This window comes from Lineus longissimus, chromosome 15, assembly GCF_910592395.1.
Source record: "Lineus longissimus chromosome 15, tnLinLong1.2, whole genome shotgun sequence".
NCBI lineage: Eukaryota > Metazoa > Nemertea > Pilidiophora > Heteronemertea > Lineidae > Lineus > Lineus longissimus.
This window is the reverse complement of record NC_088322.1, coordinates 6,904,124-6,918,145: the sequence shown is the minus strand read 5'-3', so window position 1 is coordinate 6,918,145 and position 14,022 is coordinate 6,904,124. Positions and strand designations below refer to the sequence as shown.

At 42.3% G+C, this 14,022-nt stretch overlaps 1 protein-coding gene across 1 annotated transcript; it reads right to left on the bottom strand.

Moving 5' to 3' along the window:
• Positions 1 to 7,857: 7,857 nt before the first annotated feature.
• LOC135499284 (uncharacterized) lies at positions 7,858 to 10,143 on the bottom strand. Its single transcript, XM_064789967.1, has 5 exons — positions 10,121 to 10,143; positions 9,234 to 9,315; positions 8,945 to 9,143; positions 8,344 to 8,435; positions 7,858 to 8,043 (listed from the first exon to the last, which is right to left on the bottom strand). The coding sequence occupies exons 2-5, from the start codon at positions 9,277 to 9,279 to the stop codon at positions 7,940 to 7,942; spliced, it is 441 nt and encodes a 146-aa protein (XP_064646037.1). The 5' UTR covers positions 9,280 to 9,315; positions 10,121 to 10,143; the 3' UTR covers positions 7,858 to 7,939.
• Positions 10,144 to 14,022: the final 3,879 nt, after the last annotated feature.

The window sequence follows — 14,022 nt, the reverse complement described above, 5'->3', positions numbered from 1 at the left end:
TCAGGAAGGAGTGAGGCGTTTGAAGAACATCACCAAACTGTAGGTCCCCTCCTTCAGGAAGGAGTGATACGTTTGAAGAACATCACCAAACTGTAGGTCCCCTCCTTCAGGAAGGAGTGAGACGTTTGAAGAACATCACCAACTGTAGGTCCCCTTCTTCAGGAAGGAGTGAGACGTTTGAAGAACATCACCAAACTGTGGGTCCCCTCCTTCAGGAAGGAGTGAGGCGTTTGAAGAACATCACCAAACTGTAGGTCCCCTCCTTCAGGAAGGAGTGAGACGTTTGAAGAACAACGCCAGTTTGATATTCCAGAACAACACGCACTGGTTAAACCCCTTCATAATTGAGCTGTATAGCTCCCAAGCTAGCTAGATCTCTCCCAAGCACTCACACTCGCACACACCCTGTATAGTTCTTGGTGTAAAACTTTCCAAGCAACAGGCAACATCAGCGATACATAATGTAGCACATGTATCATACTGGTGTCGACGGGGTGTTCACTGGATGGACTGTTGATGAAGTAGGACGAATAGCTCTGAAATACTGCTCTCTCCGTGGTCTCTAAATCATATAGATAATTGTCCCCTTGTCGAGAGCATTCCAATGCGTCGCCAAAGTAGAACGTGTATGGCTGGCGCGAGTGGACAGAATTCAGAATTATGCCACGGCATGAATCAGAATTGTGGTGCACCATAAATCGACCAATCAAAACATCGGATCTCGTGAATTATGCCGCGGCATGAATAGAAATTGTGGACGGAAATGTCATTTATGGAGGCTAGAAGTACATGTAAATCGGAATTGTGGTGCACCATAAATCAACCAATCAAAACATCGGATCTCGTGAATTATGCCGCGGCATGCACAATTCCTATTTATGGCGTGGCATAATTCTGAATTCTGCCGCGGCACAATTCACGATATCCAATGTTTTGATTGATTGATTTATGGTGCACCACAATTCCTATATATGCCGTGGCATAATTCTGAATTTGGTCCACTCGCGCCAGCCATAAACGTGGGGAGACTTTTGGTAGTTTTGCTCTCCGGTTTCACTTGAGGCCATGTTTTTCATGGTAGGTATTGAGCGGACAGATACATGTATTAGTCGGCGGAACTTGCACGCACTGCTCGTGGGATTGGGCATTGTCGAGTGATGACACGGTTACTACTCGAATGACAATTATGAACGTCTTGCTGTTGATCCTTGTCGGTAAATCCGTCCTGTCGAAAACGAAAGTGTGCCTGCTTGAATCGCATTGTCAACTTTGTTTCAGCGATTGTTGATCAATGATCAGAGTGACGTTATTTGTCAAAGACGAGGTGTATGGCTGCCGAAAATGGAAAGCAGCCGCTACAATTTCCCAGCCCACAGAAAAGGATTTTGGAGAAGATTGGCAAAACAGGGAAAGAACACTTTAAAATGAAAAGTTTTTAAAGTCACAGGTCGTTCTGCAGAGTAAACGTCTGTGGTTAGGCGGAGATTCGAACGCATGACCACTAGGTTATAGGTTCGGATCTCTAACCTTTTCACAGTAATGTTGCTTCTTGTGACATGCTCTCTGGTTTATAATGTCCAATGACACGGAAAGAAGGCATTCAGAAATATGGCCTTCGGAAACGAAGTTCATGAAGAACAACTCACAATATCATTTAGCGAAGTGAAAAACCGTTAAAAGAAGTTTTTCGCACTCTGTGGTTTTTCGGTTTTTCATTTTACAAAAAAAGACTAAACAGGCTGCATATTTGTATATGCTGAAAAAAGCCGTCTCAAAAACCTTTATTGCTGAGAGTGTAGTTAAAAATCGATAAAATAACGTCAAAAATCTGGCCGTGGAATCCCAATTGTACCGAATTTAAGTATTTTCTGCCTTTCTGGGCGAAAATTAGAGAAAAACCGCGGTTTTTTTTCGCTTGTAAGGATGGAAAACAAAATAATGTTTAATCGTCACCCGATAAAGCAATTGACAAGGCTATCGAGTCTTTTGCCTAATGAGAGTGAACCATAAATTGGATCCACGAAACGACTTTGAGAGCTTTAATTTCTGCGGCTTCCTAAATGCCGCTCTAAATCTGTCGATTCCAAAAGGTTTCCCAGAGGCCTTGAAAATGTTTGCAATGGCGACATCAGATTTACACCTATAGCAGATGAATTTGAAATACACATTTTCATGGATATCAGTAATGGTTCTGTCCGGTCGGAACCTGAACAAGGCACGCGGATACCTGTCATCAGGTTTCATTACAAAACGTGAATTCTCCACAAAAACGTTCAAATGGCTGCAAAAACGAAACAAAAATAAATTGAATTTTGAAATAGTCCTGCACCTGTTGAATTTACCTTACTATTTTTCAATGATTATACACTTATAATTTATTGTAAAAAACAACTAATCTGGTAGTTGCTATTGCACCAACAGTGAAATTAATAAAAATAGCAGTGAAACTAACCGTTAGGAAGCAAAAATAACCATTAAATGGTTAGGAATTACTATTTTGACAGTTAAAGCAACTAATTTCTCAGTCGGTGCAATAGGAACTTCCAGGGTTGGTAGTAAAGATATTACAATAAAATAGTTCATTTTGCCAATGAGTTTTAACGCTGGAAATCGCAGGAATCAGTTGTTTGTGAGGCTCCAAGAGAGTCGCTACTGCACCAAATTCATATCACTTTCTCACGGCCGAAATGGTTCTAGGACAATAACCCCCCCCCCCGCCGGTCAATTGGCCCCCGACAATTCCCACCAGAAAATTGCCCACAGTAAAATAACCCCCTGTAAAATTGCCCCCTTCTCCCCCGTTAAATTGCCCCCAGTGAAAATGCCCCCTTTGGAGTTGAACTCATTCTTTACAAAAGTGCTTTTTCCTCCGTTTACACTCCCAAGACTCCCTCCCTCCAGCCAAGTCCTATGCAAACCCATCTAAGAGAAGCTTTCGACCAGTCGTAGTGAACTCCATTTTTCAAAATTATTTATGGCTTTGACCACAAGAGATCTTGAAACTTATGATGGATTCGGTGAAACTCAAAGATTCCTTAAATCATTGTGGAGAAACTGATCTTTCACCACCATGAAATATATTTAAGGAACTGATATCGAACTGGAGGTATTGGTTGTCTCACCCAAACCGTGAGGGTGGACCTAAAATGTAGACCAAAACCGAGGCGTAGCCGAATATTTTAGCTCAACCCGAGCGGTTTGGGTGAGACAATCAATACTGACAGTGAGGTATCAATTTCTATTCTAAAACATCTCAAATTAAATATCGAATAATGTAGTTTTAAATGCTTTTGAAATGCTTCCACATTTTGCACCAGCCCAAGCGATTTTGGTTGTCTCACCCAAACCTCTTTGGTGAAAACGAGGCTATATACATTATCCATTATGAAAATGACGATCTCATGAAAGCGCAATATTACTGGGGGCAATTTGGCTAGGGGGCAATTTAACGGTGGGCACTTGGAAGAGGACGATTTGTCTAGGGGGCAATTTAACTTAAAGAGTGTAGCCTACATGCACCAAACGAATCAGCAAAACCTATCAAAAGATACAATCCACAACTGAAGGCCTTGTCGCACACTTGACAGTTGATTTTTGCAGCGTTTTGAAACTGCAAAAGCGAGAAATCAATTCATCCAGAACGCACAGAAACCCACCAAAGTGGGCGCACTGGATTAGTGAGTGTCTACCTATAGCTCAGTGTATCCGACTTTCCATACTTCACCATGACACATACGTGCATTTTCTTGGAATTGTTTCACAATCGCTCATGAAATAGGTTGAATCTGGACCAGCCCTTTTTTCAAGTTTGATTTGATAAGTCGTCGCCTTACCATTCTCAACAGCACACATCAAGTGCGTATATAACTTTCGAAGAAAGTTCAATAGATTACGTTTTTCCTTAATGCTTACCGTCACCACTGGAATCATGCAATTAGGTTTCGATTTTGAAGAAATCCGGTGTTTTGGGCAGTTGTGCAAAAAGTACATTTTATATTTGCCGTTTTCCAGTGGTGGTTTGTCTGTAACGGAAATCATTGACTTACAATAAAATATCATTCGGTAATCGGCCAATTCTGATGCGAGGTTGGGTGATTGCAAAAAATAACACAAGTGATTCGAATATGGCTGGTTCGAGAAGCCTAATGCCGTCGTCAGATGACCAGCGCGCGACATCACTGTAAAAACTAGGCCAGAAGACAGTGTGGGATGCGTTGTCTTCCCCAGTTTAATAAAACATGACTGATACTTCATCTCTCATTTTCATTGCAGTACATCTACATTGCTCGTATAGGTGCAATAGGATATGTTATAAAACATCGTAGTATACAAGTGCGTACCTCCGTCTTGTTTATTTGCAAAAGAATCCGATACAAACGTTAAAGTATACTAGTACGTACATGTACCCGCTGTCTTGTAATACATGTAGTTGTGATAGGATTTGGCACAAACGTCACAGCATGCTATATTCTAGTACGTGCCCCCGACTTTTTAAGTTGCAATAGTATTCGACACAAACAATCGCAGCATACTAGTACGTACCCTTGTCTTGTATAGTTGTAGTAGCAGGCGTTGATGTTGAAGTGTGCGTGCTCTTCTCCAGGACAGGACTAGTTGTAGTATTTGGGAGTGTAGGTGTTGATGTGGTATTATTCACCTGTTTGCCATCATTTTGTCTGTTGTTCTTTCCGTTAGACTCTCTACTTTCAGAACCTGGAGATATTGCTACAATCCAGAAAACTATTAAGGATAAAACTATGCATTGTATATGGTACAATGCATATACAATAACTAGGTCTATTCTGATTTCCTCGCTTATTGCAAGTTCTACAGTATATACACCCAGTATGTACATCGTATGTCCACTGGTCTTTCTGTAAATTGGTTAATCCGACAGAAATTTATCTTGATGAAAAACGAGAAGTTGTGATACATGTATTTCGCCTCACCAATCAATCGATGTGATCAACGGAATGCATTGTACTACCTGAGTCAGATGAACAGACACATTTCTGCAATCCTGGGCTTTGCTGAAATTGAAAATAATGGTAATATATTGGGGCTATAGCAGCAGCTATAGGCAGATGAATATTTTCTCTAATGTACATGTACTACTGAAATGTGAATAATCTTGGATCCTGAGCATACTCTCGCTGTCGTGCCCAATAAAAGTCTGGCGGCCGGTGGAACCTCGACCTCCGGATGAAGTGATATTGGCCTCGCCCCTCCCCGAAGAGAAAGATAAATATAATGACGAAATAGGGCTGCATCGGGAGCCTAGCCGAACCACGGGCTAATAAGAAGTTTGCAATAGCCCTGTGCATCTTGTGGTCATTCTCGCTCCAGTAGGCCCTACTGACTGATGGATCAGCCGCGACTTGACAACTAGGCCTCAGTTGTTCAAAACAAGTTTTGTCCCAAACGCTGGCGTTAACTTAACTTGGCGTTAAGTCTAAAGGACTTAACGGAAGGAGATAAAGCCAAGTGAAGTTAATGCCAGCGTTAGTGACAAAATTTGTTTTGAATAACCTGGCCAAGGACATACTTACACGGAGAAAAGTTTTGCTCAAAAGTTATTTTGACCCTTTTTTGCTTTCTGTTTTTCAATGGACCTGGGATCAAGTGCCAAAAGATCAAAGTTCCTTTAGTTCGAGGAGTGCGAGGTAAAAGTCCTTTGGCAATGAAAGAGTGGCGTTGTCACAAACACACGCAACAATTTCAAATCGAATGCTTAGAAATCCATCTCCACGGCACAACATAATTATCGTATCCGGTGATGGCACAGACTTAATGTTTTTCGAGCATACGTGCAAAACATTAGCAGAAGAAAACCAACATCCACAAGCTGATACTGCAACACAAATACATGTACTACCTTGCAGTAGAAAACTTGGTCCAACTCCGAATGAATGGCATTATTTGAGAAAGACTTCAAAGTCATCGCGTTCAGTGTGAAACTGGCACAATACCTCGTAGACTTTAATATATAAGTGAACGATCCACACGCGCGGTCGAAATGGCAGAGCACCGCACAGGCCAATATGGTCCTCTCCTTACTTGCACTCTTTTTTATCCACTCGTGCGCTTCAGTTCGGCAGAAGGAATGGTGGTGATCACCGAACACACGATTGACCCACATCATAGAGTAGAGGAACGAAATTAATAGGAGTTCGTCCATTTTATTTGGGACGCGGACATATATACCAATATATGTCTGTACTAATAGAAGCCCGTGCTTGTCATGAGTCATACTCATAGACCCGGATCTCGGGATTCGTATAGGGTTTGTCAAGACAAGAAGTAACGCCTACGATGGCCTCTATGGAGGCTGTCACATTGCCCTTCGTTGAGCTCTCATCGGAGTCCTTGCATTCGCGGAGTGAGATTGCCAAATAGGACCACAGGGGAGGGAGCGTGCCAATCTATCTTTTAGCGTTTCCAAGCAATAAGGGAAAACAACAAATACGGAAACACATAAAAACGTAACACCGGTTTTAATGCACGTTTCCACCAAACACGGTTTTACTTAAATCGTGCAGGGCATGATGGCCGTAATCCTTGTGGGTCACAATACACTGTCAGTCTGGTACTGAATCCAGACATGCCAGAGGAACATGAGTTGTCTCAGTGCTCAGTTTCGTAACGAGTCACATTCCCTAATCGCACTGTCGCTCATCGCTGCGATAATGATTATATACGATGAAAATCTCGTCTGCGGGGAGTTTGATGAATTTGATAAAAAAGACAGTAAGAAGTTCTTAACATTCAACATTTACATTTGAACTGTCACCGCCCACAATATTCGGCAGCCTCCGCGCATCCTCTAGACGACTGCTGTTAATATTCATTGAAGAGTGTGGTCATTGTAATGTTCAAATTAATTGTTCAATTCTTTTCACAATGAAGCTTTACAGATTCCACTGATCGATGAGGTCGATGATTTGATTATTATCTGTGTGTTTTTGAATCGATTGATGTTAGCAAAATTGTGCTTTACAGTTTTATGTTATTTATTGCTCCCAATGGTTATTACTACACGTAGTACTATCGGAACACTCATGTCGTCGTTGTTGTCCGTGGTTGTGACAACACCGACAGATGGCTTCAGTTGCTTTATTTATTTACCATTAAGTCAGAGGTGAAAATATGAGATACATCCGTAGTTCGCTGAACAATCTCTTACCAGCCTATTTGGATAAGGCCGCCATAAAAGTTTACACGTTCTGGGCTGCAATTATTTGCTTGAAAAATAACACAACTTAAAAAACAGGATTTCCAAGATGGCTTCCTGGTGGCCAGAAACCATTTCATATCGGGAAGACGAAATACCCCGCTAACCATGCTACCAGACGACGGAAAACACGCCGACAAATATCATGAGGACACTTGATCGGTAGTGGGGTGTCACTTACATGTAAACGGTGGGGACATGCGTCACCTAATCGGTTTATTTTGGGTCACTTGTTCGGTGGGTCACTTTACCGGCTGGCTTTTAAGTCACTATTCGGTTAGGCCTAAGTCACGTAATCGGACAAGGCTTATCATCTTTCTCGTCAATTCCGATCAGTAAAGATGCACTGGTGTAGCGTTTTTGATATTTTCCGTTTTCGAATTTCCCTTCAGTTTTTGGGATATGTTTCTATCTGTCTTAACAAGTATAGATTTTCCTGAATCCATATAGTCTTAATCAAATGAAAAAAATGTATCGCTTGCTGTCTTTTGTTTGGAAACAACATATGACAACAACAAAAATCGTCACAGTAAGAAGACATTACATTAAGTCTATGCTAAAAATAATAAACAACGCATGAATTCTGGCTATAAGGATTACATTTTCATTCATTTATAGAGCTCGATAACGACACAGAAATTGGCTGAGAGTACATGCAGAGTGTTCGATTTGTGTCCTCATGATGTCTTTGAGTTTGTTCTGTTGGTATTAGTCACTAGAGGGAGTAGATGTGAGAGTTATTGCTGCCATCGTGACATCTTTGCAATAGTCGTCGACGGTCTGCGATCCACCAACAACATAAGGTGGAGTTTCTGTGGAGGAAGAGGGAGAATTAAAGGGAGAATTGCGTTGCGTGGATGCGAAAAAAACTTCACCATGATGTCATCATGAAGGCGCTTGATTAATACGACGACGCTGTAGGCCGCGCACCAAATTAAAAACTATCTTTTAATTGTAACAACATTAATGGGGCAGAGTGAAAATACTTTTATGGTGATGAACTAGGTTTAGTTCCTCTTGATAGGGTAGACTGGCTCAAAATAGACGGGGTCACTTATATAAAGCTTTCAAGCAATTCATTTTTCTCGAGTTTCATGAATGTCCATACTCACTTGGAGCTTTTGGTATCTCGACATATAATTGTACGTTTCCTTTGCCTTTTGAAATTACCATACACAAGGACACATCATTTCCACCGAATTGCCTGGAAATAAAGTAAGCGAATGACAAAACGACAACAAAGAAGTTGCATTAAAGGCGGCCATCTTTTTCTCATCAGGGCCCCTTTCGTGCAGTGGGTATTCTACGAAGTCTTTCGCCCGTGGGCAACATGGCGTGATCAAGGCCAAACAAGCTGCCTGATAGTCTACTCTAAAGTGGAGATAGGCCTTAGTCGATGCCCTCGCTAGGATTTTGAAAGATGTTTTACCGAAATGAAACTGTCATCGTGATTGCGAAACAAAAAGTCGGCCTTGTGACAACTTCTCAGTCTCTTATACAGCACACTCATCTGGTACACTCATCAAAGCACATTTCCAGGGAGTCCTTTAACGGTCAAATAAGGAGTAACCCTTTTTGGTTATTCATAAACCATTTAAGGCTTCACGTCTCAGCGAAAAACAGAGTATCTGAGGTACATGAAAAGGTATTGCAACGTAGTGAAAAGCCTTAGTGGACTCAGTGACTTATATATGTAATAATCTCCGAACTTACGCTGCCATTACGAATGATCCGACGCGGACGCCGCTCTTTTCGCTGCACGTGACATGTATCTCAAGAACACCATTTCGTGTATAGGAAAAGAGTGTCAATACACCCTCATCCGACACCGCAAGTGCCTTCTTTCCACCGCTGTACCAGCTCCCCGCAAACGGAGTGATGTCACTTTCAACACAGACCGCCGAGTGAGCGGCTGTAAGCAAACAAGAAAAAGTAATAATTTGTGGGAAAAAATTTAGATATGTAAGCCTCAGCTGAAAACTCAGTCGGTAGGATTACCTACCTGTGATGAAGCATGCTGCAAATACTAAACCGAGGATTATCTTCATTTCGAGGGTCACGTTTTTGTTCAGAACTCGCCGCGTCTGCAAATTAAGATGAAGAAATATTATTAGGCCGGTTGATTCATGGTTCAAAATTACTTATTATTAAGAAAGCCAAGGCCACGTTATCGTACGTCTCCGCAATAAATTACGCTATTCTGCGGTGCTCTTGAAGGTCGACTGGTTGGACTGGAGTATCCATATAGCCAGCCCTTCGGAGGTGTTTATGGCTGGTTATGCAAACACAGTACGATGGTGGCAGTGCTTCTGCCCCGTCAACACCCAACCAATCGCATCAAAATCGGAAATATCCTCTGGTTGTCTATATGGGGCATAAAATAGCAAAGTCGAAACGAGTCAGGCAAGGGTCCCCGTTTTCCTAGTTGTTCGGGCCGAGTTTCGCCCTTCACACCAAGGCTCGTCAAATCGACTTCGCCTCTCCTGCGCAAGCCGCGTCAGCCGTCACTCTGGATTACGAATTTTACTGGGAGTATATTTTCTAATACGTTCGCGCATACAAGCATCTGCGCATGCCCTTGTTGATTTCATCGCTCCAATCTGCTCTCTCAGTTGGTTAAACAAGCACTTGAAAACCGGTCAAGATTTATCGAGATATCGCACATTTAAAAAATAAAATGTGTATAATGCTGTACATTATAACCACGCGCAGGCCGGGCGCCCTAAACCCCACAAAACCCGAACCTGGGAGTAGGCTGGGCGCCCTAAACCCCACAAAACCCGACCCTGGCAGAGGGTTTAATAGATTTCAGGCGTTTTCTGAAATTTATCGGCGCTTTTTTGTAAAGGCACGATCCCTAAAATTCGGTAAAATCACTGAAAAACTTACCCGTCTCTATCAAAAATTTCGTGGATCTGATGATAATTGGGAGCGGCGCAATTTATATCGGTCCCTATCTTGTTACCAGCTGCAGCCTAACCATGATAACAGCCCGGGCCGGATAATGTACCCGAGATAACAGACTGGATTGCGTAACTAGTTCGCATGACCCGTGCGTGGTGGTCAGTTATGCAACTGGGTCTCCTCGTAATTGTCATCTTGGCTACTGAAATTCTAAAATATCAAGTTGATAGCAGCTGAGCGTCAACTAGGATTGCTGTGCATGTAGCTCAATATAAAGACGGCGAATATTGGGCGACTTGTAATGTAAAGCAGGAGGAAACCTATTCGCTGTCTATCATACTTAAGAGCATGGAGGTAATACCTCCATGTTAAGAGTAACGTTAAGATCAGACTCTCAAAATCAAATATAGACCTATGGTCAATTCGTAAATGTTAAGTCCGGTGCATTGTTTGGGGTTCTGGAGGGCGATATACTGGTCGGATTTCTTTGAATTAGTTTTGAATTTTAGTAATCATGGCAACGAAAACAATATTCGTATGCATTTGTGCACATATGTACTGCATTGAATTCGGACATTTTCCGCGATGTACAGTTTATTTTTTGATCAATCTGGATGAAACTGTTCAGGTTATTATTTTTTGTGCATACTCATGTGCCGGTGCCACGAAGGGATAGAGAAATATCCAGAAAAAAGGCCTATCCAGGTGACCCTAAAAACGACCGTTCAACTTCGCTGTACTGAGAATTCTGAACCCCTAAAATTCTGTTTGGCTTTGAGGCAACGATCAATACATCACGAGATACAGGTTTTTGACACTCCTATACCTCGTATATGTTTGAAATATCGAGAGGCGGAGTATACTGAAAATCAATGATTATGTGAGGATGAAATATAGAGAGGAGGAGTATATTGAAAATCACCGATTATACAGGATGGGATCAATAAAATCCGAACTAAAAGAAATCGGCCAGTAGTTTGCCCTCCAAAACCCCTAACGATGCGGACAAAACATTTACGAACGGACCATAATTTTTTTTAAATTATTTATAATTGTATGTTCTTTCTGTTCCTATTGCACCGACTGTGAAATATCGAAATGGTTATTTTTAACCAAATTAATGGTTAATGGTTAGTTTTAGTACTATTTTGTTCTTACCATAAAATACAGATGTTATGAGAAAATGTGCATATTGTAGCAGACGACTAGAATTTTTATGCTTTTGAGAACAGTTCATTTAAGTTTCATTCTAACATATAAGGCTTTAAAAACATCGTCGGGGACATCTGTCGTCTCGCTAAGAAGTATTGGGAGTGATGGGACAACTTACTTGAAAATTGTCGAAGGAGAAAATAGAAAAGCAGAGAGACGGGGATTCTGTCCCAGGCGTAAAATCGTCTCTGTCTGAAAAGCGAAAGCGAGGCAATAAATCACATCGCGAGATCAATTCCAATACAATGGCATTCGTTCAGCTCCTAAATACCACTTACGCCGATTTATATACTCTAAAACCTTGTTTTTATGGGTACAAGTGTCCACCTCATTAAAATCTTGCGTGACCGGCCAACTCATTTCACATGCATGGTGTCTTTACAATGGGACCTTACCATGATTGGCTAAGGTCGGGTTCTCTATGAATGTCTGAAGCAACTTCGCTCAGTCGCTTGTAGGGTCGTGAAATCGACATGTAGTCTGGATTTGAAATTGATCCCATTTGATGAGAAGACCTATTGCAACCCGCGGTTTTATACAGGGTGGCTCAAAAAATTAATCGGTGAATTGATTTATTGGGATTGGAAGGTTTGGGGCGAGATCTGGGATAAATGCGAGTTTTAGGAAATCCTAAGACTAACGTTACCGTTAGCGCTTGTATTATGGACTTGTCATGTAAGAGTGCTTTCACGAGAGGTTAAGAACTGGCTCCGATAACACAATCCCTAGCGTTAACACCACCTTTTACACTAAAAATGCACATGAAAACCTGTCTTAACGTTAGCGAATGCTAGGCTTACGGTGCCAGTTCCAAACATAAGAATTACTCTAGAGTTCCACAGGTTTTGGATAGGGTAATTGTCGAAAAATCAAGTAAACAAGATTCTCCTTTCATAGTCATTTATTCTACTTGAATACTTACTTATCACAATTAAGATTGCTGTTTCCACTATTTATCCATAGATTACGAGAACAATTCTGAAACAATAATTAAGGACTCCTGCAGTAGTTACCAAATCCTAAACGGAAACTTTAAGTTTTACATGTCATAATGCTCAACGTCCAAATGATAAGAGTTCAGTCCATATTAATTTCGTCCCTTTCAACCTGTACGAATTCCAGACCCGGTTCCTCCTCTTCCTCATCCTCTTCAAGGTTGGGGAATGGCCCAGCTTCAATAGGGACCGATCGCAATGCCATCTCAAAAAATTTTTCAATCACGGCCCCATCAACAGCAGCCCAAGCCTCACTTACAATGGTGACAACATCCATCAGCTGAATTGGTTCGCATCGGCCCTCTCTATCCGTGTGGTTCTTTTTCCATGCTTTCCACCTCTTGCGCATAAGGTTCTTGAGGGATCTCATGACAGTCAGGTTCAGGGGTTGGACAAGTGATGTACAAATGGCGGGAATGAAATCGAGGATTCCCCCAAGGTTCATAGTTTGCACACCGAGATTTTCCGTTCGATGAACCAGGTACCGATCTACCAGTAACAAAAACTGTTCAGCCTCTTCTGCGGTTAGATACGGTTGGAAGGCGTGTTCAAACCAGTGTTCGGCTGTCTCCTCCTTCATCCAACCTGTTGCTGATGAAGTTATGACCACGTTTTCTGGTAGCTCTTGGTCCGCCAAGGCTGCAAGCTGCCTGACGAATCCTTTATTTGGGAAAGTCACGTGAGCCGCCACTTTTCCGCCGGTTGCAGTGATTGCAAGAGTAACTGTACATCCAAGTTTGGTGTTGGACCTTGAGGTGCGGATGTCCACGAACTTTGTTCCCTTTATGCTGCATGTGTACGTTGGTCGTAGCTCAAACAAGGCAAACGTTTGATCCATGTTAAAGAGAAGTCTCATCGGAATTTCAAATCGGTCGATCGTGTCCGTGACGTTGTCTCTGAACACTTGCACACGATTGGCGGCATCAGCTGGGAGGGTGGTCGTATTTTTGTTAGCTTTCCGGAATGAAATTTTCTTCCGGTCCATAAAGTTCGCTACCCAGCCGTTCGAAGCGTGGAATTCGTGCATGACTGGTCGTGTCCGGATGAAATCTTGTCTATCGTCAGCGGGTAACGCGTGCCACCAGTCTTCGAAAATTGACATAGCTTTATCTTGGACGTCTTCGACGGCGACAGGCAGCCTTTTTTCTCTAACCCCTCTAAATCAGACGATTAGTCTCTCTTCAACATCAGGCCAAAGACCAACGTTCCCCTCTTTTACGTGTCGGACTTTGCCTTTTCCTTCACCAGCTTTTTCTTCTAGTTCTTCCAAATTCCATTTCTGCATTGTTCGGACTGAGATTCCATAGTGTTCTGCAAATTCACGCATGTTGTTGACGGTTCCGTCCAACAGCGCAGCCTCAAGGTCCTGCAGGTAGGCTATTTTCTCTCTAACTGTGTAACTTCTCCGGCGTTTTCGCAATGGCTCTTGACCATCCATCTTCACAATTGGCAAAGTGAGCAACTGAAACTAGATACCCGCTTATACAGGCCTAGGATGACCTTGAGGACATTATAGGAAAGAAGACACGATATCTGTCTGCCACTCTTGCGCAATTGGTGACAAAACCGATCAGTCGAAACGATCGTCGTAATCGGCCGCGGACACCTTGAAATTGACCATACTGAAGTCGGCCAGATGTCATTCTGCCTCGGTGGTAGGCCCATTGGCCATGCCTTTGA